The 25,134-nt window shown below is 37.8% G+C and overlaps 2 protein-coding genes across 2 annotated transcripts; both read right to left on the bottom strand.

The window, feature by feature from the left end:
* Window positions 1–1,100: 1,100 nt before the first annotated feature.
* LOC131941683 (2-succinylbenzoate--CoA ligase) lies at window positions 1,101–6,170 on the bottom strand. Its single transcript, XM_059301095.1, has 10 exons — window positions 5,997–6,170; window positions 5,464–5,606; window positions 5,126–5,341; window positions 4,647–4,896; window positions 4,438–4,506; window positions 4,136–4,240; window positions 3,376–3,499; window positions 3,056–3,155; window positions 2,126–2,256; window positions 1,101–1,348 (listed from the first exon to the last, which is right to left on the bottom strand). Exons 1-10 carry the CDS (start codon window positions 6,168–6,170, stop codon window positions 1,101–1,103), a joined length of 1,560 nt encoding a protein of 519 aa, XP_059157078.1.
* Window positions 6,171–10,104: 3,934 nt separating this feature from the next.
* Window positions 10,105–24,745, bottom strand: LOC131941682 (collagen alpha-4(VI) chain-like). The gene is made up of 9 exons (XM_059301092.1): window positions 24,527–24,745; window positions 24,191–24,418; window positions 23,570–23,777; window positions 23,116–23,271; window positions 22,806–22,924; window positions 18,782–19,018; window positions 18,079–18,286; window positions 17,625–17,780; window positions 10,105–11,217 (listed from the first exon to the last, which is right to left on the bottom strand). The coding sequence occupies exons 1-9, from the start codon at window positions 24,590–24,592 to the stop codon at window positions 10,538–10,540; spliced, it is 2,058 nt and encodes a 685-aa protein (XP_059157075.1). The 5' UTR covers window positions 24,593–24,745; the 3' UTR covers window positions 10,105–10,537.
* Window positions 24,746–25,134: the final 389 nt, after the last annotated feature.

Genomic DNA, 25,134 nt, shown 5'->3' with positions numbered 1-25,134 from the left:
AAACAAAATCATTTAAGGGAGAGAGGTATCTTACTTTTTTGGAGATTAAAAATTTGCTAGAACCAAAAGCCTGATGTTATTTATTTCAGTTCAAGTATATTTTGTTTGCTCACGCAATAAAATAAAAGTTGTGGAGTTGATTGTACATGCGTTAACTTCTTTTAAAGCTATTTAATTTTCTGCTAAACAACGAGTAACATATTCTATCAGTAGATTTCGTCAAATATAACAAAGAAAGAATATTTTCCATTTATTGTTGGCTTTGTGACTTACTGTCACTTTTATTTTGACAAGATTCACCAACATACGTCAGGTTGTTTGTTTGTTGTTGTTGTTTTTTTTTTTTTTTTTTTTTTTTTTTTTTTTTTTTTTTTTTTTTTGCTGCCTTCATCCACAACGAACTATGGCAGCAAAAACAAATTGTCAGTAGGAATAGTATTGAATACAGGCATAGCTATTAGTTATATTCGGACTCACATCCAAATGACGCACTCGAGCCTGATCAGCTCTAAACGATACCTGACTCAAATCATGGATCACGTTAAGTTCAGTGGACGGGGCATCGAATAGGCCACAAAAACCTTGCATGCTCTCTATTTCTTATGTAATGTGGTCATTCCAAAAAGTAATTTTACAATTTAGGCTAAATAGTTTGCTACAAAATCTATAAATTGTTTAAATGCATTAATTCACTTTCATTAATTGCAGTGTAATGACACTGCGAAAGGCTCACACAAATGTGACACGCCTGGCGCTTGAGTTGAACCCCCAGGGAAAGCGGAAGAGAGGGCGCCCAAGACAGACCTGGAGGCGGAGTCTTCTCGAAGAAATTGAAGCCAACGGGGATATCTTGGGAGATTGCAAAATTAATAGCCGGGGACCGGACGAAATGGAAAGAAATGGCGGAGGCCCTATGTTCCATAAGCAGCCAAGAGGACTAAGTCAAGAAAGTCTAGTATGTTTAATTTTATTTTATTTTTATACGTTAAAATTACAGTAAAAATAATTATTAATACATAAAATTTTAATCATGATACTGACTAATAATTTCCTCCTTTACTAGGCAAGTTTATTTATAATGGAGTTGGCATCCGACATCATTAAGTAGAGTATGCTTTGAAGTATTCCGCTGCCATTCTCTCAGTGGCTTTCCGTGAAACTTTTCCAGTAGAAAGTAATGGAAAACTCTCCATGAAGACAAACTTCTCAGGCACCCCGTCAAACTTTGTGGCCCCCTCCAGGAAAATTCCCTGGCAGAAATTCTTCAGGTCTGCTAGGGTCAATGTCGCGTCTTTCTCTTTGATGACACAAACACATATCTCCTGAATTGTCACTGGATGGGGCAGCCCTGTAATTTAGTAAGTATTTATCTGTATACACTTTCAATTCAATGTCAATGATACAATAAAATTTGAGACATTTTCCTACCACAAAACGAAAAGAACATGCATGGCAGCTAACTGCTGCTAACATAACTTGCATGCTATCATACTTCTAACGTACCGTGTATGTATGTTATTTTGCTGCTAACACGGTGTTCTGCTACTAACATAACGTGCATATATGCTGTCCTGCTACTAACATAATGTGCTTATATGCTATCCTGCTACAATATTACGTTTATATATGCTATCCTACTACTAAAATACAGTGCATTTGTGCTATTTTGCTGAGAACATAACGTGCAAATATGCTATCCTGTTACTGCTAACATCAACAAAATAGCATACATCAAAAAGTCCAAAAGTAAAATAAAATTATTGGATTAAAAAAACTCAAAGTATGCTACTATGATTTCAAACAACCTACATGTCAAGAAACATAATGTAAATATTTGTAAAATAGTCCAAATCTACCGAAATGGGTGTAATAGTCATTGGCAGATTAAAGAACATAGCCGTATCCATGTAAAATAGACCTTCGTATATAATATTCACAGGGAGCCAGTACATCGACTACTTCACCCAGTAGCCCCCCCCCCCCCAAGCCTTACTTCTAGAGGTCTTAAAAGTATTATGACATTGCTAGATTCTTCCTTTATATCATCCATTTTATCTCTTAAAACTATGTCTTAAAGTGTATACCCTGTTATATCTTCAGTATTGCCATCGACCTAACTATTTACCTACGACCATAACAGACTGAATCCCTGGACACATCTGTATTCGCTCCTCCATCCACTGCGGGTACAAGAGATACGCTCCAATTGTAATCATGTCTGCTTGACGCCCAATGATGTGGACGCCTCCATCTTCGCTTTAAATCAACAACAAATTTAGTTATTACTGTAAAAATGGCAATATATTAACCAAGTATTACTACAGCCCAGATACCAGAAGCGCTAGATGACAGAAGTGCTTGATGCCGAAAGATCTAAATGTCAGGAGTACTAGTTGTCAGAAGATCTAGATAACAAAAGTGAATGATGCCGAAAGATCTAGATGTCAGAAGTGTTAATAAATGCCAGAAGATCTAGATAACAGAAGTGCCATAAATGCCCTGCGTGCTATTAGTGCTATTTATGAGGTTTAGGCGCTGTAGACCTAGACGTTGGAAGTATGTTTAAAAGTCTGTAGGGTTAGATACCAGAGATTTAGATGTTAGTAGTTCTTAATACTAGTAGCTCTAAATGTTAGTAGCTTTTGATGCCAGAAGTGCTAGATGTCAAAAGTGCTAGATTTCAGAAGTGCTAGATGCCAGAAGTTCTAGATGTCAGAAGAGATCGATGCCATATGAGCTAGATGTCAGTTGTTTTAGATATCAGTAGCTCTAAGTGTTAGTAGCTTTAGATGCCACAAGATGCCAGAAGTTCTAGATGTCAGAAGAGATCGATGCCATATGAGCTAGATGTCAGTTGTTTTAGATATCAGTAGCTCTAAATGCCATTTGAGATGGACAAGTTCCATCAGCTTTAGACGCCAGTAGGTCTAGATTCTACCAGCACTGTATCCAGGCAGCGCAAGACGCCAAACATAATAATTTATTTCACAAATCTGAAATACAAATTACACCTTGTTATAAAGTACATTTATTACCTCTAATAAAATACACTTACTCCAAGTAGCCAGTATCTTTAGTGTCCAACCATCCGTCTAGCATGAATGTCATAGTTGTTGTGTCTTCAACGTTTAAATAACGCCTTAAAACTGTCTTCCCTGGTAACAATACAACAAGTGATTTATTTGGCTTCAATGGATGTTTCAGCAACGTTAGTTATAAATTTGGTCTAGCATATATGTTTATACTATTTTAACACACACAAAAAGGAAGATATATATTCTATTACTTTCAACTAAAGCAGTAGTGTTGCTAAAGACAAAACTAATTCACCTAATTATTTTTTTTAATAATGTAAAAGCTTTAATCGTAATAAACCTTTAAAGTGTATCATCCCAATACGTTTCGGCTCTGTAAAAATCTCTTTGGTTTTTGCATCCACCAATCTTAATTGTAAGCCTGGGCAGATAGTGTTCCCAGCATAGCAGTCTTTAAACGTGTCCTATGGTATAAAAAAATATTTGATCATAAACTCACTTCACATGGGCTACTATCAACAAACGAGTACCGAAAGCTAATATGAGCCTAATTGCTAAATAATCGTAATTATAGATGAATGGGAAAACAGCTGGTAATGCCTGAGTTTTGCACGAAAGCTTTAGCTGAGTCCAGTAGTGAAGTTATAAAAAAATGGTCAATGCACCTAAGCACGAAGAGCAGTCTGTAATATGATCTTATGATTGAAACCTTAAACAACAACTACAAAACACGATGAGCTAAATACCGTAACTAACAACACACTACAATCTCATTTTATTACCTTTTTGCCATACTGTGTACAGATTACAACTTTTTATGTGTATTGTATACACGCATAATCATTTAACATTCGTCATTTGAGTAATAAATAATAACATCTTATTACAAATAATGGAAAAATTAAAAATTCAACGAATAATTGAGAAAACTTATAAAATGCCAAGGTCGTACAACATTTCTAAAAAAGTGATGTAATGCTCAGATATTGCAACTTTCAAATTTTAAACTCAGCATGAATTGGTTATATGACAAAACACAAGTATCAGGTGTCTCGCAATCATCTTGCTTAATCCTTATAGCATTATATTGATGTAAATACCTTGTTCAGTTTATCTATCAGTCCATAGACCATCAACCCTACATCAGTGGAACCATAGGAAGTCATCATCCGCTCACACACTAGGCCGACAGCCTCCATGACATTCTGTCATGTAAAACACAAAAAGTAGGCTATGAATAGACCGGAATGACCAGGTTGGTTGAGATTTTTACACACCCACTCCTATAACTAAAAACATCCATCGACCTGAACTGCCATTTATTTTGTTTATAAAAAGCTATTTCTTTCTAGATCTATAAAGAAGCAAACGCAAAGCAAATCTAAAAATAAAATCTTAGCACCTTTTTGATTGGTTGAGCTCCAGTAAAAATTATCCCGATCGATTTCTTAAAAATACCGTCCTTGTAGAGCTGAGAAATGTTATTGAAAGTATTCAATTATCCAGTTACCATTATAACATTATATATATATATATATATATATATATATATATATATATATATATATATATATATATATATATAATTGGTTCGGCCAAAGTAACCCTCACCTCTTTGAGTTGCATGATATCAGCCACAAGTGTAAATGTAAAAGTAGCCCCGAGACGAAGCGCGACGTCCCAGACATCCACCACCCTCCTGAGAGTGACCCCATCATAAAGTTCCTGCACTAGGGTGGGAATCCCCTGGGACAAGAAATAATGGGGAAATCCTCCGATCCATCCAAATGGGCGATCACTGTACAAGACATCGTCTTTAGTAAAAATACTGCTGTAGTTTTCTGCTATGTCAAGACATTCTCTGAAGAAAAATCGTATGTTTCCAATTATCTTAAGAGACTAGGAGACGAGTATAAACTCTTTATAATGATAATAACAACGTTTCTTTTTTTTTTCAAATAAATCTTTAGTGTAACATAAATAAGGTGGTGAACAGGATGTAGTGGGGGATCTAAACAAATTATAAGGAGTTAATGAGATTTTTGTAAATGGTAAATTCCATTACAGAATGGAAACATTATAGTTCATACCTGTGTGTTCTCGGCACCATCTTAGAAAATCCGGTGCTGCCGGAAGTCAAGAAAATGTAAGCCTCGTCATCGGCCGTGACGGGGGCGACATAGAATTCTTCATCAGCTAGACGAGAGAGGAAAGCTGTGTGGTCTTCGTGGCTGTTTAACTTGTACACGATCAGCTGTTTCAACCACGGGGCCTGGCTACACTGTACTGGGATGATTGTTTCTACACTGTATGATATGGGTTGGCGTTTTCAGCTTGAATATAACTCAACAAATTGACAATAGCCACTATTATTTTAAGAATTATTTTATGCTGCATGAAAACGCTGTAACGTAACTTACATACTTACTTCCCGCCTGCGACCAAATCACTGCTGGAGGTGAAATATTTTTCAAATATCTTAAATGTTGGGTTCCCTGCTGATGTGATGACCGTGGAGCACTTCGAATGTCTCAAGGTCGAAAATAGATCTTGACCGTCTGACAAAACTGGCTTTTTTATTTAATTTAGTTAGATTTACAATATTTACCTAAGATATTGAAAAGCTGCAAATTAAAGTAGATCTATTCTTTCAGCTTAAATCACTTATTAGATTGTTTTCTTAATATTCACAAAACAAGTTTGTTTTCTTTAGCATATAACACAGATGCATAAAGTATTATTTAATGCAAAATATTGTTTAGGCCTCGTTATGTAACTGGTAACTTACCAAAGCATTCAAGACGACCCCACCAGCCATCACTATGGCCATGTCTGTTAGTATTCGCGTCCGTGAGTTGCTGAGTGCTGAACAAACCACATCACCTTGCTGATGGAATAAAATTATTAAAACAAACGGGGGTAGAGCAAACGAAATTTCTCTACAAACTTTTATAAAGTTACCTTAACCCCATTGCGCTTAAGGCGAGAAGCGTAACTTCTGCTCAGATCGAAAAGCTGTTGCCTTGACAACTGCAGACTCTCATTCTTCACGCCGATAAAAGTGTAACACTTGTCTTGAGGATTTTCTTCAGCAAGACGCTGAAGACGATGGTTAATGGTACCCAGGAATGGCATCGTGTCCTGCTATTTTGATTTAAACAAAGACACTCAGAAAAAAAATACGCAAAACAGAACACGGTTACAGGGAAAATGGAGTACTAATAAGAACTTGAATATAATAGTAGTGTTGCAGAAAGTCATACAGACATTGAACTCATTAGCTACGCTCTTATATACCGAGTTTGTAGGTTAATAATGAAACATTAGTTGCCAAATTGGTTATATACTTCATTTTAATCAAGCTCTAAGTCTTATTAGCAATCTCAACTAATTGTACAATTATGTACAATTGTAATAAAAACTTAAAAATCATATTAGACCTAAGAAGACCTACCTTCAATTTTTTGAGCAGGATTATCGTTCCTGATGAGTTGCAGGTATGTGCCTAACTGATACTTAATCACAGTGGATGAGAAACTTATAGAACACGTGACAGAAACCTCGGGAAAATAACGAGCAGTAAAATGTATCCGATTACACGTGAACTTATTGTATGGATTATCTTGTAATATTGTAGTCTTATTAATTAGTTTAATAGGCGTTATATATATATATATATATATATATATATATATATATATATATATATATATATATATATATATATATATATATATAACGAGTGTGTGGGTGAGATACGTATCACTGTACATATAGATATGAATAAATGTATATATATATATATATATATATATATATATATATATATATATATATATATATATATATATATATATAAATATATATATATATATAAATATATATATATATAAATATATATATAGAGAGAGAGAGAGATAGAGAGTGTGTGGTTGAGAGAATGTGTGGTTGAGATACGTATATATATATATATATATATATATAAAGAGAGAGAGACAGATAGATAGACATAGATATATAATACACTACGTACTATCTCTCCATACCAAAACGAAGATAGACTTTTTTGCTAGACATTTTTACAAGGGTACAGTGTATAGTTCAGCTTCGACGTGTGTCTATTCTATTCCCAGATTGATAACCATGAAACATTTCATCTGATCTGATAGCATAGCAATTAGATCAGAACCAGAAGGGACTGAAATGATAACTATTTGCTTCCTAATCCACAACTCAGTAAATGAGCAAATATAGTTGCATAATCGGCGAAAGCTTTGTTTCAAATTAATTAGTTATTCATGAGATTAGCTTAGATCTGAAATGGAATAATTTATCATTCGAATGGTAAAAATATGCGGTCTAAAACAAGGGAGATAAATATAGAAACCTTTAAATATTGTTAGTCACTGTAAGCAACGAAAAGCTATTGATACGGAATGCGTTCAATCTAACTTTACTTTAAAAAGTAAGACAACTCATTGAATTCACACCACGCCTTAGATAAACACAATGTCATTTATACATTCATTGGTACAGTCGATGTCACAGATAAAAAACAATGTCACATTACTAGCTTACTTGTGTACAGGTACACAAAATGTCAAAGGTCCACACAATATCACAGGTTAACCAAATGACACATATACACATAGTGTCACAACCTGTACACAATGTCGCAAGTGCACACCGTGTTACGGGTGTACAAAATGTTACAAGTAATCACGTTGTCACAGTTACACACACTGGCACGTGTACGGCCATTATAACAGGTGTTAACATTGTCTAGCGTGTACACAATGCTATAGGTACATACAATATTACCGGTATTTACAGTGACATAAACAAAAACAATATCATATTTACACACAATTCCAAGATATAACTGAAGTTACAATACATAAGAAGTAACAAGTATACAATATCGCAGTTGCAACTTTACAGCTATAAACTATTTTACGCGAAAATTCAGTTTCACAGATCCAGACAATGTTGCATATACATACAGTTTCACAGGTAAATATAAAGTTGCAGGTAGTCAGGTACACAATGTCACAGGATCAGAGCGAGAGTTAATTCATGGTCTGGCGAAATTTTCCAAGAGTACGGAAATCGTCCATAAATGACGTCACTTAGGCTCGTGGAAGGTATTAATTTTTTTTTCACAACGTTATGGGGTGCAGTTTCGCTCACATTTACCTTAATTTGGACAAAGGGTGAAGGGGGGGGGGTCTGCTTCCTTTATCCACGTGTGGCGTGACAAGAAAGGTGAACGTGGGCAGTGTTTCTTCCAGACTTTTTTCTCCGGGGGGGGGGGGGGGGCGGACACTGTCAAAAGTATATATTCTCTATATAAATTCCATTTCGTTCGGGGGGGGGGGGGGGGGGCGGTAGACTTTCTTCCTTTCTTCGGGGGGGGGGGGGTGCCTGGAAGAAACTCTGAGCGTGAGTCGGGCACAAACATTTTAAAATAGCTTGACCTTTTTTGGACTTATATGGAATGAAAAGATGTGCGTATGGTTAGCCAGGACGAATGTCAGTTGCTTCTAGCCATCACCACTCAAGACTGAAAGTCACATCACTTCAGACGTAGAATAAACAGACGACAAGTGTATAACTTAGGTTTTTACTTAACTGACGTAATCAAACAGATGACCCCTTAAAGCTGAAGTAGGGACATGTAGATTAGAACCCACTTAAACAGAGACAAAGTGGGTTTTGTTATGAGCTCGTCACGTAGCTATCAATGTTTATGTCATTGGTCACTTTATGGGACGGCGTGCTTGGATGGAAGAGTGCGCAAGACTGCTAAACAGACAGTCTCGAGTTCGGATCCCGGACTTTTCCATTTGATAAATTAGAGGCGGCTGGGTATAGTGTCGACCACACTATTTATTCATATGCCAATGTTGCCGAAACTCTACTTCACCTGCCACATGGACCGCTAGGTTTGAAAGGGCTGTTTCATTCGTCGAGCATGGGAATAAAATCTGGCTCAATTACGCAAGAGGTAGGGTGAGATATTTGGGACGGTTGATATGAGATGCTTGAGGGGGGGGGGGGGTGACGGGGGTTTGAAATGAGAGCCCTTTCTTCCTGTTACACGCCTCACTTACTAAACCTGCTCATACATTCTACTCACGCGAGTTAGTAAAGTCCCATTGTTCAGGACAAACAATAGCCGGTACTGTGACACACACAACACGAGTGTTTACAGATGGCAGACACGTAGGTTCTTGTCTCGACCGCTTAAGGTCGGCTTAGTAGGTCGTGTTGGAAACACATTTTTATCATTCAAGTTAAAAGTTTCATGTGTTAAATGTGTATCTTATAATACAGAACTTTTAAAAACCACATAGAACAATGGTCTACAGTGAATTTAATTTTTTAAATAATAGGATAGTTTTTCTTCCAGGTATCTCTTCGCCCCCCCCCCCCCTAAAGAAAGTCTACCCCCCCCCCCCCCCCGAAAATATCACCGGAGAAAAAAGTCTGGAAGAAACAATGCTATCAAAACCATCAGGTCTTTGTATTAGTGTATAAAAGAATGTCACACAATGTTACCTGTATATCATAAAACACGTGTTTATTAGGTGAAAAATATATTTTAAAAGAATTTTACGCAGTTGAAAAAGCATTGTTACACTGCTAAATGTCATATTAGCTTTTGAGATTTATGAATGAAAGACAATTGATGTCCTATCTATGTCAGACAAACTATGTATGAAAATGGTTCAGTCAATGTAAAACAGCATGTTTCTTTTTTTATCTTTTTTAAGGAGCTTGTCCAATCTATGCACGAAAATAGTATGTCTGTGTATAGCAATGATCCTAGCTATGGCTGCTGACCAAAACGGTGCTTTTTATTTATGTCATGCTATTTAACCATCTATGTAACATAATGTCTCGTCTATGTAAGTCATACGTCTGTGTGTTGAGCATTTCACTGGTAAAACACTGTGAGAGTGAAATGTATTGAAATGTATGTGAAGTCTTACTGCAAAAAAGCTGGGCATTCAAGCAAGGAACGTATCCAGGAAACACTCAATGAAATATTGGAATAAACATTGAATTAAATTTAAATAAACGTTTAATAAAATATAAGCAACACATTGTTACAAATTATTTACAAATAGTGCACAATATCCAACACGAATGTGTAACAATCGATTGATTTCCTCTCATGTGGTTATCCATTTTTTTGTGTCACTGTTAAATGTAAGTCGGGATGTCTGTGTGGAAGACAGAGGTATTGTAGTTAATATGAAGGGTTTTATTCATAGTTATACGTGGTAAGCTGTAGGTAAATAATGTACTGATGAATTTTGGTTGATGCGTGCACAATACATTGACAAGCTCCACATTAGAGGATTAAACTTCAGGTAGAGAAAAGAGCGGTACAAAATAGAGGTAAAGAGGCATGTGTTTCACCGGATAGGCAAAGGTTCTAATAAAGATTGGACTAGAAGAGAGAACTAGCCTTATTTAGTTGAAGGAAGAGTGACTTAGACGGGACTAACACCTCCACCAAAGATGTCTTCAGTTGTTGTTGGTGTCGTTGTTGTTGGTGTTGTTGGTATTGGTGTCGTTGTTGGTGTCGTTGTTGGTGTTGTTGTTGGTGTCGTTGTTGGTTTCGTTGTTGGCGTCGTTGTTGGTGTAGTTTTTGGTGTCGTTGTTGGTGTCGTTGTTGGTGTCGTTGTTGTTGGTGATGTTGGTGTCGTTGTTGGTGTCGTTGTTGTTGGTGTCGTTGTTGGTGTCGTTGTTGGTGTCGTTGTTGGTGTCGTTGTTGTTGGTGTCGTTGTTGGTGTCGTTGTTGGTGTCGTTGTTGGTGTCGTTGTTGGTGTCGTTGTTGTTGGTGTCGTTGTTGGTGTCGTTGTTGGTGTCGTTGTTGTTGGTGTCGTTGTTGGTGTCGTTGTTGTTGGTGTCGTTGTTGGTGTCGTTGTTGTTGGTGTAGTTGTTGGTGTCGTTGTTGGTGTCGTTTTTGGTGTCGTTGTTGGTGTCGTTGTTGGTGTCGTTGTTGGTGTCGTTGTTGGTGTCGTTGTTGTTGGTGTTCGTGTCCTTGTTGTCGGTCTCTTTGTTGTTGGTGTCCTTGTTTTTTGTGTTGTGTTTGCTGCCTGTTTAGTGGTGGCTGTAGTTTTTCTAGTTGACCTGGTTGTCAGCATCGGTCTTCTGGTGCTCATCATAGCTTAAATAAACAAAAAAAATGATTATAAGTGTCGTTTCACGTTTTATGAATCTTTCACAAAAAGTTAATAATTTTAACTCATGCAAAAAAAAGTAATTGTAAAACTTATTAGAAAAATCTTTGGTACTAAACAAAATAAGATAAAACCTTAGAACCTACCGGCACAAGTAGCCGACTGGAATTTTTGTTTGATATTTTGTAAGGCACGGAAATCCGACACGCGGAAGACGTATTGCTCACTGGGATACGATGCCATCTCTTCTAGCTCACTCATGTCAACGTCGCCACCAACACCGATGGCAAAGACATTCGCGCCTGCGACATCAAAGAAACAGAAACAAGTTATTGGGCCGGACAAGTTCTCATCATTCTAAATTTTTTTTATATAGTTCCAATCCTTGGATGAACTATGAAAAATCTAATTTACGAGAAAAATGGCCCGTTGAGGAAGGATACAACGGGCGCTTTTCTCTAAACTAAAACCACCCCACCCCACCCCCACCCCCACACACACTACCCACCCCCCACCCCCACCCCCCACCCCCCCAAAAAAACATGTCTGCCGTCCAATTCAACAAAATATAATTATATACTTATTCCAGTGTCCGCCCCCTCCCCAAAAATTCTACCCCCCGCCCTCGAAAATTTCAAGTACCACCACCCCCTCTCCGGGGAGGAAAAAGTCTGAAAGAAACACTGGTGTCGCGCTTAGCCACTACCCGAAGAATTGCATTAAAGAAATTGCAAGAAAACCACTTTTTAGATTAGACACATTAATTAGGCGATAATTTTATTATAGTGTATCGATGAAGAAATTTCTTTTGAGTTGGGGAGGGGGGGGGGGGGCTCAGACGTTCTTACGCGGGGGTGGGGCTTCGTCCCTACCCGAAGAATTGTATGAAAGAAACTCTTCCCGCAAACCATTTAGATTAGACAAAATTGCCTTTTTATTCAATGTTTACTCGAGAATCAATGACGTCATATTACTGTGTGCACTCTCCGGCTTGAGATTATTTTCTACTATATGACGTCATACTTCGTTTTTCGAATTACTATGCATGTTTTTAATTTGCTTGTGTTTTCTCTAGAGCGTTCTTGTCAGATACATAGATAGATACATAGATAGATAGATAGATAGACAGACAGCGAAACTATCTAATTTATTAAAATTAAAATGTTGGATTAGATTTTTTAATTAGATATTATAAATCTACATTTTCTTAGTATTATTTTTTTTTTATTAGTGTGTAAAAATCAATTCATATGAAATCTCAAATATTCACAATTTTTCTCTTGGTTCAAATATATGGCTCAATATATACTAATAATCAAGATAATAATGTACATTTTATTATACCATAGATCTTTAATTTCCTGGCGGCTGACATCGTTTCTTGCGATTTTGTGAACTTGCCATCAGTGAGAACAACTACAAGCTTGGCCGCGCCCCTCCTTGGAGCCTCTACAAACATTTGTTGGTGGGCGTATTGCAAAGCGAGATGGGTGTTGGTCCAGCCTCGATTGTATCTCATGTTCTCTACAGCCCTGACAGCCCGGCTCACGCTCTTTCGATAAAATTTAGAAATAGCAGTGAGAATTTGCTGGGGGTGATTGGGTCTACAGAAGAGTACCAAATGTGTTACCCATACGAGTTCATCTAATCGGAAGACTCTTTAGACTTTGCATATACAGAAACAGTTAAGTGTGTTTAAAAAGAGGAATGTCTTCAATACATTTGCTTTTAAGCTTTTATTTATAGGCGAGTAAACTAGTACAAGTGTTAAGAATACAAATAAAATTATATTTAGGGTTAGGCTGTAGTTTAGGCATTATTATAGATGGAAGGCTAGGCGGTATATATATATATATATATATATATATATATATATATATATATATATATATATATATATATATATATATATATATATATATATATATGTATATATATATACATACATATATATATATATGTGTGTGGGGGGGGGGGGTGTGGGGGTGGGTGTGAGTGTGGGAGTGAGTGTGTGTGTGTAATGTTTACAAATACGTTACTTTTAAAATGTACCTGAGATCTCATTAACAACAACTGAGGAAATACTTGTGTACCAAAGAGTGCTATTCCAACTCTTATATCATTTGCTGCTTGCCCAACAGGTAAGGACGAGATAGCATCTTTGACGAATGTTTTCATGTGGGTATGGAAGTTTCTGTAACCAATGGAGCTGGACGTGTCCAAAAGAAAGATGATATCGGCTGGGACTCTGCAAGTCTGTTTAGCCCTTATGGCTCTAGCATCACAGCTCTGGAGAATGAAAAAAATGAATACATTCATGTTAAGTTTCTGTAGTATGGGTTTCACATTAAATACAATTCACAATAAAGAATACTGAAAATGTTTACTTACTAATAACAAGATAGCCGCAGAGAAAAAAATGGCGCATATATATCTAGTTAATGCTAAACTGGCCATGTCTTCGAGCCAATGAAAGTTTGTTGCAAAAATCCTTAAATGTTATTGTCTTCTACGGAGAACTGTTTTTAAAGCGTGACTTGTTTCCTCCTTGACTGTCTTTCTTTCCTTTTGTTGGACCACGAGACGCCTATCTGTTAGTGCTATCTCGTGAAGGGCAGTGAACGCTTTATACACAATGCAGATTCCACTTACAGCAAGTGGATGACGTCATTTGTCGTGGTTGCTTTTTGTTCTCAGCAGCGTCGCTAGGTCTGGTGTCACCCGGTGCGGCACCTCATGGTGTCGTCCCCCACCCCACCCCCCTGTTTTTTTTTCTCTTTAAGTTTTGCAGTTGGTGTCAGTCAACACCCCCCCCCCCCCCCCCCGCAGCAAAAGCCTTTAAGCGTTCACATTTAGTACTGATGATGTTTCTCTATAGTCGTCTGTTAATACAGCTGGATGTGGCATTGTTTTCTGTAGAGTTTGCGTGCGTGTCTACTTCATGGTGTCACCCCTTTCCGCACCCTCGTCCCCGCCTCTGGACGCTTGTGCTTATACTACCGGGTTTAATTTTGAGAAACGTTGTCTTCTGTTGACGTATGGGTAAGTGTTAAGTTGTTGTCCTGGTAACAATGCTCTATTATGTGACGGTCATTATGACTTGTGCAAACAAGGGTAAAAACATTTTATTTCGACACAATAAAAAAACTCTCACAGTTACTCCTTATTAACTAATTGGTTAAAGTAATTTGACGGTATGAAATCTTTTTAAATCCTTTATTAATCCTGAACTCCATTGTCAGAACGTTTTTTATATCTGTATCATTGAGTGGGTGGGGCGGGGTATAATTTTGCCTTTTTTTTTCTTTAATTTGATTTTAACAATGAAAGAGCTGCAACCATAAGCAACTAAATTAGTTGTGTAACAAAATAAGATATAAAAGCTAACACAAGAAATGAGAGAAATGAAATCTATGTACACAAATAAATGCTAGAAATAGAAATCGACCCATAACACAAATGGAAATGTGAATCAAATAATATCGAAAATTAAATAATAACCCTGCACCCCCCCCCCCCTTTTTTTTTTTGCCGTTCATCCCTCCTCGACCCACGACCATACTTACTTCTGCTTTCCCTCGCTCCCTCTCACCCCCTGCCCATTCCTCCCCCCCCCCCTCCCCCAAGCACTGACACAAACACCAATATTTTAAAAAGCAGTGCAGTCAGTTTTGAAGGCATAAAATAAAATAAAAACTTACATCTGAAAATTACATTCACATTAGTTAAAATCTATTCAAACTGTTAAGTCTTGAGTCAGATCAACCCCTGATGATGAGTTTATAATCCTACCCCCTCCCATTGCTACAGTACTAGCAGGAACAACCCCCCCCCCCCCCCCCAATGATTTAGCCTAAATTACACGCTCCAATAATATAGCACAGATAACCGGACAAAATTTACAACCTATAATCATACAGCACTAGAAACAAAACTAAGGTGATATCTTTGTTCCACCCACACTCGGTAAGTTCTTAGACTAAATAATATGACCTGTCTGCTTTGTCCCATTACTTCCTTCCACCCCACACACACACAATGCTCAGTCACATTGTCATTTGTGTGTGTAATTGTCTGTGTGTGTATTTGTGTGTGTATGTTTGCATGTATGTATGTATGTGTGTGTGTGTGTGTGAAAAGCTTCCTGTGTGAATACATAATGACTGTTGCCATTTAAGACACTCTAATCCAACTACCCTGTAAGCCTGGCTACGACCCTGTGCAGAGAGTGTATGTAGGTGTGGGTGTGTGGGTGTGTTTGTGTGGGTGTGTTTGGTGTGTATGTATGGGTGGGTGGGTGGGTGGGTGTGTGTGTGCGTGCGTGTGTACAACTTCCTGTGTGTATACATGATGACTGTCGCCATTTTAGACACTCTAATCCAACTACCCTAAAAGCATGGCTACGCTCTGTGTAGAGTCGCCACTGACTGTCGACGCTACTACTGTTTAGTCACCCCAGACATCTTGTCTTAAACATATTACTCCTGACATATCCCATGCCCACAACAGGGCGAGAATAAATTCATTGTCTGACGAAATCTTCCAGAAGTATGGAAATCGTTAATGACGTCACCTAGGGGACTGAGTGGCCTCGTGGTAGAGAGCTGGACTGCTAACCCATAAGTCTCGAGTTCGAATCCGGGTTCAAGTCAGTAGACAGTCCCAGAATCTACCCAGCTCTGATGGGTATCCAACTCACGTTAGGGTAAATAAAGGTGGCTCGGCATAGTGCTGACCACACTCCCCTTTCTTATGCCGAGGACACAGAAACAAGTGAACTCTACTTCCCATAGACCGTCAGGTTTGAGAGGGAACTTAACTTTACAGGCTGGAGGGTGGGGGAGGATTACAACTTCTTCACTACATGGTGGATTATAATTAAGTTAGTTAAATTGTATGTTATTTTGGAAGAGGGAGGAGGTTGCGAGTCGGGGACAAAAATTTTAAAATACCTTGACCTTTATGGACTTAGTTGGAATGAAAAGATGTGTGTATGTTAGCCAGGACGAATGTCAGTTGCTTCAACCCATCACCACTCAAGACTAAAGGTCACACCACATCTAGATAAAACAGAAGACAAGTTTTTAACTTCAGATTTTTTTACCTGACAGACTTTACAAGTGGCCGTATAACTTTGTTCCAAGAGAATTCTTTTTGCTTCTTGACTTACTGAGTGCTGTGGTTATATTGGCAATTCTTGATTTGTTCCCTCCCTGACCGGGTAGAAAACATTACCCCCCCCCCCCACACACACACACACACACCCCGTGATCATGAAATAGTGGTACCAATAAATAAAACAACGATTTTCATCTATTTAAGACTTTAGTCCCTTATATGAAAGAAAATGGTATCGTCTGTTGTGTATAAGATTGATCTCAACTAAGCAAAGTGTTGTTTTAATTTACATCAGAGAGTGACTACATCGATGTAACATAAGAAGCTGGGCAGTCAAGCAAAGAACGTAAACATAGAATACTTAATAAAATAACAAAATAAACATGGAAATAAATTTTAATAAACGTTTAATGAAATGCAAGAAACATAGAGTTAAAAAGTATGTATGCAATTCATGTTTGTAAAATATGCCTAAAATGTTTTCTTATATACTAGAATTTGTGCACATATTAACTAACGCGGATGGTGGTGAAATAACGAATTATAACAACAAAATATTTTTATTGAATTATTCATATTTTCAAAAAAAAAAATCATTTCATTGAAATTATTCCTTCTGTTGGCTTAACGAGACATTTCTCTCTCAAAAGACGATCACATTTTGTGTACCATTGTCAAGTCTAAGTCATAGTAGGTGTGGGTGTGATAAGGAGGGGATATAAGGAATGTTACATTACATGTAGGAATTTGCATGGGGTGGACGGTGAGTAAATAATAAGCAAATAAATTGTATTTCTTGAGAGACTGCGTGATTATGGTATTATATTGCAGGGAAAGAGAAGAGGGATACAAAATGCAGGTTAATAGACATATGCTCATTGGATAGACGAGGGCTCCGGAGATGGAACTAGAAGAAAGAACAGCTAGTAACTAGCTTTATTTAGTTGAAAGAAGAGTAGCTTAGACAGGAGGAACACCTCCGCCGAAGATGTCTTTAGTTGTTGTTGGCGTAGTTGTAGTGGTGGTTGTTCTAGTTGTTCTAGTTAATTTAGTTGTCAAATTAGGTCTTTTGGTGCTCATCATCGCTTAAATAAAAATAAAAAGTTCATAAGTATCGTTTATGTTCTACAAAACATGCAAACGTTATGGTCTAAAAACGCATTTAATACTCGATTTGTTATAACATTGGAAGGGTTGACAACTCTAAAATTTTAACTTCTTAAAAGCATCCGAAAATTGAAAATCTAATTGAATATGATAAAACCTTAGAACCTACCTGCACAAGTAGCCGACTGGAATTTTTGTTTGATATTTTGTAAGGCACGGAAATCCGACACGCGGAAGACGTAATGCTCACTGGGATACGATGCCATCTCTTCTAGCTCACTTACGTCAACGTCGCCACCAACACCGATGGCAAAGACATCCACGCCTGCGACATCAAAGAAACAAAAAGCATATGAAGGGATAGTGTGGTCAACACAGCCGCTTTTACCTTCGTGGGTCAGGTAACCAACAGAGCTGGGTGGTTTCAGGGACGTTTTACTGTGAAAATTTCAGGATTCGAACTCGAGACTTTCGAGCATGCAGTCGAATGCTCTACCACCCAACCACGCCCTACCACCTTCTTGATAGTATGAAATCTAAAGTGTATACGATTTTTATTTTGATTACAATATTAGGCTCAAGCCGGATCCATAATCAATGTATTAATATGAATATTATTTTACCATAGTTCTTTAAAGTCCTGGCGGCTGACATCGTTTCTTGCGATTTTGTGAACTTGCCATCAGTGAGAACAACTACAAGCTTGGCCACGCCCCTCCTTGGAGCCTCTATGAACATTTGTTGGTGGGCGTATTGCAAAGCGAGATGGGTGTTGGTCCAGCCTCGATTGTATCTCATGTCCTCTACAGCCCTGACCGCTTGACTCACGCTCTACGGATAGAATGTAGAAACTGTCCAATAATAAAATCAAATGGTATGCTTTGAAAGTATGGGTAACTTAAACACCGTTGTTTTGATCTTATTATCCCAAGGCAAGTAGAATGATACTTAGCTAAGCTAATTTATTTACTGAGTCGTAATATTTCCTGTCTGTATCACACGCATGGTACGATCGATTTTGAGGAGTTTAGTTTCAAAAATAATAACTAAACTAGTTATAGTATAAATGTTAGTAAAAAGATTAAAATTAGAGTTAGGTTAGTGCTTTCTCATTTTTATCTATGTGAAACTAGGCGGAATGACTATATATAAATATATATATATATATATATATATATATATATATATATATATATATATATATATATATATATATGTACATATATATATATATATATATATATATATATATATATATATATATATATATATATATATATATATATATATATATATATATATATAATGATACTTTTTAAATTTTACCTGATCGCTCTTTAACCAGAACTGAGGAAATACTTGTGTACCAAAGAGTGCTATTCCAACTCTTATATCATTTGCTGCTTGCCCAACAGGTAAGGACGAGATAGCATCTTTGACGAATGTTTTCATGTGGGTATGGAAGTTTCTGTAACCAATGGAGCTGGACGTGTCCAAAAGAAAGATGATATCGGCTGGGACTCTGCAAGTCTGTTTAGCCCTTATGGCTCTAGCATCACAGCTCTGGAGAATGAAAAAAATGAATACATTCATGTTAAGTTTCTGTAGTATGGGTTTCACATTAAATACAATTCACAATAAAGAATACTGAAAATGTTTACTTACTAATAACAAGATAGCCGCAGAGAAAAAAATGGCGCATATATATCTAGTTAATGCTAAACTGGCCATGTCTTCGAGCCAATGAAAGTTTGTTGCAAAAATCCTTAAATGTTATTGTCTTCTACGGAGAACTGTTTTTAAAGCGTGACTTGTTTCCTCCTTGACTGTCTTTCTTTCCTTTTGTTGGACCACGAGACGCCTATCTGTTAGTGCTATCTCGTGAAGGGCAGTGAACGCTTTATACACAATGCAGATTCCACTTACAGCAAGTGGATGACGTCATTTGTCGTGGTTGCTTTTTGTTCTCAGCAGCGTCGCTAGGTCTGGTGTCACCCGGTGCGGCACCTCATGGTGTCGTCCCCCACCCCACCCCCCTGTTTTTTTTTCTCTTTAAGTTTTGCAGTTGGTGTCAGTCAACACCCCCCCCCCCCCCGCAGCAAAAGCCTTTAAGCGTTCACATTTAGTACTGATGATGTTTCTCTATAGTCGTCTGTTAATACAGCTGGATGTGGCATTGTTTTCTGTAGAGTTTGCGTGCGTGTCTACTTCATGGTGTCACCCCTTTCCGCACCCCCGTCCCCGCCTCTGGACGCTTGTGCTTATACTACCGGGTTTAATTTTGAGAAACGTTGTCTTCTGTTGACGTATGGGTAAGTGTTAAGTTGTTGTCCTGGTAACAATGCTCTATTATGTGACGGTCATTATGACTTGTGCAAACAAGGGTAAAAACATTTTATTTCGACACAATAAAAAAACTCTCACAGTTACTCCTTATTAACTAATTGGTTAAAGTAATTTGACGGTATGAAATCTTTTTAAATCCTTTATTAATCCTGAACTCCATTGTCAGAACGTTTTTTATATCTGTATCATTGAGTGGGTGGGGCGGGGTATAATTTTGCCTTTTTTTTTCTTTAATTTGATTTTAACAATGAAAGAGCTGCAACCATAAGCAACTAAATTAGTTGTGTAACAAAATAAGATATAAAAGCTAACACAAGAAATGAGAGAAATGAAATCTATGTACACAAATAAATGCTAGAAATAGAAATCGACCCATAACACAAATGGAAATGTGAATCAAATAATATCGAAAATTAAATAATAACCCTGCACCCCCCCCCCTTTTTTTTTTGCCGTTCATCCCTCCTCGACCCACGACCATACTTACTTCTGCTTTCCCTCGCTCCCTCTCACCCCCTGCCCATTCCTCCCCCCCCCCCCTCCCCCAAGCACTGACACAAACACCAATATTTTAAAAAGCAGTGCAGTCAGTTTTGAAGGCATAAAATAAAATAAAAACTTACATCTGAAAATTACATTCACATTAGTTAAAATCTATTCAAACTGTTAAGTCTTGAGTCAGATCAACCCCTGATGATGAGTTTATAATCCTACCCCCTCCCATTGCTACAGTACTAGCAGGAACAACCCCCCCCCCCCCCCCCCCCAATGATTTAGCCTAAATTACACGCTCCAATAATATAGCACAGATAACCGGACAAAATTTACAACCTATAATCATACAGCACTAGAAACAAAACTAAGGTGATATCTTTGTTCCACCCACACTCGGTAAGTTCTTAGACTAAATAATATGACCTGTCTGCTTTGTCCCATTACTTCCTTCCACCCCACACACACACAATGCTCAGTCACATTGTCATTTGTGTGTGTAATTGTCTGTGTGTGTATTTGTGTGTGTATGTTTGCATGTATGTATGTATGTGTGTGTGTGTGTGTGAAAAGCTTCCTGTGTGAATACATAATGACTGTTGCCATTTAAGACACTCTAATCCAACTACCCTGTAAGCCTGGCTACGACCCTGTGCAGAGAGTGTATGTAGGTGTGGGTGTGTGGGTGTGTTTGTGTGGGTGTGTTTGGTGTGTATGTATGGGTGGGTGGGTGGGTGGGTGTGTGTGTGCGTGCGTGTGTACAACTTCCTGTGTGTATACATGATGACTGTCGCCATTTTAGACACTCTAATCCAACTACCCTAAAAGCATGGCTACGCTCTGTGTAGAGTCGCCACTGACTGTCGACGCTACTACTGTTTAGTCACCCCAGACATCTTGTCTTAAACATATTACTCCTGACATATCCCATGCCCACAACAGGGCGAGAATAAATTCATTGTCTGACGAAATCTTCCAGAAGTATGGAAATCGTTAATGACGTCACCTAGGGGACTGAGTGGCCTCGTGGTAGAGAGCTGGACTGCTAACCCATAAGTCTCGAGTTCGAATCCGGGTTCAAGTCAGTAGACAGTCCCAGAATCTACCCAGCTCTGATGGGTATCCAACTCACGTTAGGGTAAATAAAGGTGGCTCGGCATAGTGCTGACCACACTCCCCTTTCTTATGCCGAGGACACAGAAACAAGTGAACTCTACTTCCCATAGACCGTCAGGTTTGAGAGGGAACTTAACTTTACAGGCTGGAGGGTGGGGGAGGATTACAACTTCTTCACTACATGGTGGATTATAATTAAGTTAGTTAAATTGTATGTTATTTTGGAAGAGGGAGGAGGTTGCGAGTCGGGGACAAAAATTTTAAAATACCTTGACCTTTATGGACTTAGTTGGAATGAAAAGATGTGTGTATGTTAGCCAGGACGAATGTCAGTTGCTTCAACCCATCACCACTCAAGACTAAAGGTCACACCACATCTAGATAAAACAGAAGACAAGTTTTTAACTTCAGATTTTTTTACCTGACAGACTTTACAAGTGGCCGTATAACTTTGTTCCAAGAGAATTCTTTTTGCTTCTTGACTTACTGAGTGCTGTGGTTATATTGGCAATTCTTGATTTGTTCCCTCCCTGACCGGGTAGAAAACATTACCCCCCCCCACACACACACACACACCCCGTGATCATGAAATAGTGGTACCAATAAATAAAACAACGATTTTCATCTATTTAAGACTTTAGTCCCTTATATGAAAGAAAATGGTATCGTCTGTTGTGTATAAGATTGATCTCAACTAAGCAAAGTGTTGTTTTAATTTACATCAGAGAGTGACTACATCGATGTAACATAAGAAGCTGGGCAGTCAAGCAAAGAACGTAAACATAGAATACTTAATAAAATAACAAAATAAACATGGAAATAAATTTTAATAAACGTTTAATGAAATGCAAGAAACATAGAGTTAAAAAGTATGTATGCAATTCATGTTTGTAAAATATGCCTAAAATGTTTTCTTATATACTAGAATTTGTGCACATATTAACTAACGCGGATGGTGGTGAAATAACGAATTATAACAACAAAATATTTTTATTGAATTATTCATATTTTCAAAAAAAAAAATCATTTCATTGAAATTATTCCTTCTGTTGGCTTAACGAGACATTTCTCTCTCAAAAGACGATCACATTTTGTGTACCATTGTCAAGTCTAAGTCATAGTAGGTGTGGGTGTGATAAGGAGGGGATATAAGGAATGTTACATTACATGTAGGAATTTGCATGGGGTGGACGGTGAGTAAATAATAAGCAAATAAATTGTATTTCTTGAGAGACTGCGTGATTATGGTATTATATTGCAGGGAAAGAGAAGAGGGATACAAAATGCAGGTTAATAGACATATGCTCATTGGATAGACGAGGGCTCCGGAGATGGAACTAGAAGAAAGAACAGCTAGTAACTAGCTTTATTTAGTTGAAAGAAGAGTAGCTTAGACAGGAGGAACACCTCCGCCGAAGATGTCTTTAGTTGTTGTTGGCGTAGTTGTAGTGGTGGTTGTTCTAGTTGTTCTAGTTAATTTAGTTGTCAAATTAGGTCTTTTGGTGCTCATCATCGCTTAAATAAAAATAAAAAGTTCATAAGTATCGTTTATGTTCTACAAAACATGCAAACCTTATGGTCTAAAAACGCATTTAATACTCGATTTGTTATAACATTGGAAGGGTTGACAACTCTAAAATTTTAACTTCTTAAAAGCATCCGAAAATTGAAAATCTAATTGAATAAGATAAAACCTTAGAACCTACCTGCACAAGTAGCCGACTGGAATTTTTGTTTGATATTTTGTAAGGCACGGAAATCCGACACGCGGAAGACGTATTGCTCACTGGGATACGATGCCATCTCTTCTAGCTCACTTACGTCAACGTCGCCACCAACACCGATGGCAAAGACATCCACGCCTGCGACATCAAAGAAACAAAAAGCATATGAAGGGATAGTGTGGTCAACACAGCCGCTTTTACCTTCGTGGGTCAGGTAACCAACAGAGCTGGGTGGTTTCAGGGACGTTTTACTGTGAAAATTTCAGGATTCGAACTCGAGACTTTCGAGCATGCAGTCGAATGCTCTACCACCCAACCACGCCCTACCACCTTCTTGATAGTATGAAATCTAAAGTGTATACGATTTTTATTTTGATTACAATATTAGGCTCAAGCCGGATCCATAATCAATGTATTAATATGAATATTATTTTACCATAGTTCTTTAAAGTCCTGGCGGCTGACATCGTTTCTTGCGATTTTGTGAACTTGCCATCAGTGAGAACAACTACAAGCTTGGCCACGCCCCTCCTTGGAGCCTCTATGAACATTTGTTGGTGGGCGTATTGCAAAGCGAGATGGGTGTTGGTCCAGCCTCGATTGTATCTCATGTCCTCTACAGCCCTGACCGCTTGACTCACGCTCTACGGATAGAATGTAGAAACTGTCCAATAATAAAATCAAATGGTATGCTTTGAAAGTATGGGTAACTTAAACACCGTTGTTTTGATCTTATTATCCCAAGGCAAGTAGAATGATACTTAGCTAAGCTAATTTATTTACTGAGTCGTAATATTTCCTGTCTGTATCACACGCATGGTACGATCGATTTTGAGGAGTTTAGTTTCAAAAATAATAACTAAACTAGTTATAGTATAAATGTTAGTAAAAAGATTAAAATTAGAGTTAGGTTAGTGCTTTCTCATTTTTATCTATGTGAAACTAGGCGGAATGACTATATATATATAAATATATATATATATATATATATATATATATATATATATATATATATATATATATATATATATATATAATGATACTTTTTAAATTTTACCTGATCGCTCTTTAACCAGAACTGAGGAAATACGTGTGTACCAAAGAGTACTATTCCAACTCTTATATCATTTGCTGCTTGCCCAACAGGTAAGGACGAGATAGCATCTTTGACGAATGTTTTCATGTGGGTATGGAAGTTTCTGTAACCAATGGAGCTGGACGTGTCCAACAGAAAGATGATGTCGGCTGGCACTCTGCAAGTCCCGAGGGCTTTAGCATCACAGCTCTGGAGAATGGAAAAAACAAAATCTATTCATGCCGGCTAGGTTTCTTTAGCATGGGCCTAATATTAAATGAAATTCACAATAATAAATACTGACTACGTTTTACTTACTGTTAGCAAAACAGTAGCAGAGAGGAAAATGGCGCACATAGATCTAATTAATACTGAAAAGGCCATGTTTTCAAGTCAAAGAAACTCTGTAGCAAGAATCCTTAATTTATGAAATTGACAGAGAACTGGTTTTAAAGCGTGACTTGTTGGTTCCTCTGTGTCTTTCCTTCTGTAGTACCCCAAGACGCCTATCAGCTAGTCCTGCTCCTGTAAAGGGGCAGTGAGCGCTTTATACACAAAGTTGATTCCGCTTGTAGTAAGTGGCTGACGTCATTTCTCGTTAAACTCTTGGGCTTCTGTTTTCTTCAACCACCGGTTTTAATTTTGAGAAAAGATCTCTTGTCGTGTGGGTGCAGCTAGTGCTAGAAACAATGCTGTGTTATGTGAAGGTCACCACGATTTGTGCAAACAAAAACAAGCTCTCACTGGTTTTTCCTTGAACTGCGGGTTCAAGTAATTGGAATGTATGTTATCTTTTTAAATCCTTAATTAACCCAAAACTCCACCGTCAGTACGATTTGTACTTATTTCCCTTTGCCCTCTCCGACCTCCTGCCCGTTCATACCCTCCCGACCCCAGCTCGTTCCTCCCTCTCCCTTCCCCCACAC

The sequence above is a fragment of the Physella acuta genome, unplaced genomic scaffold, assembly GCF_028476545.2.
Source record: "Physella acuta isolate Inbredline_101_S28 unplaced genomic scaffold, ASM2847654v3 ptg000369l, whole genome shotgun sequence".
NCBI lineage: Eukaryota > Metazoa > Mollusca > Gastropoda > Physidae > Physella > Physella acuta.
The sequence above is the reverse complement of the archived record's forward strand: the minus strand, read 5'-3'. Positions and strand labels throughout refer to the sequence as shown.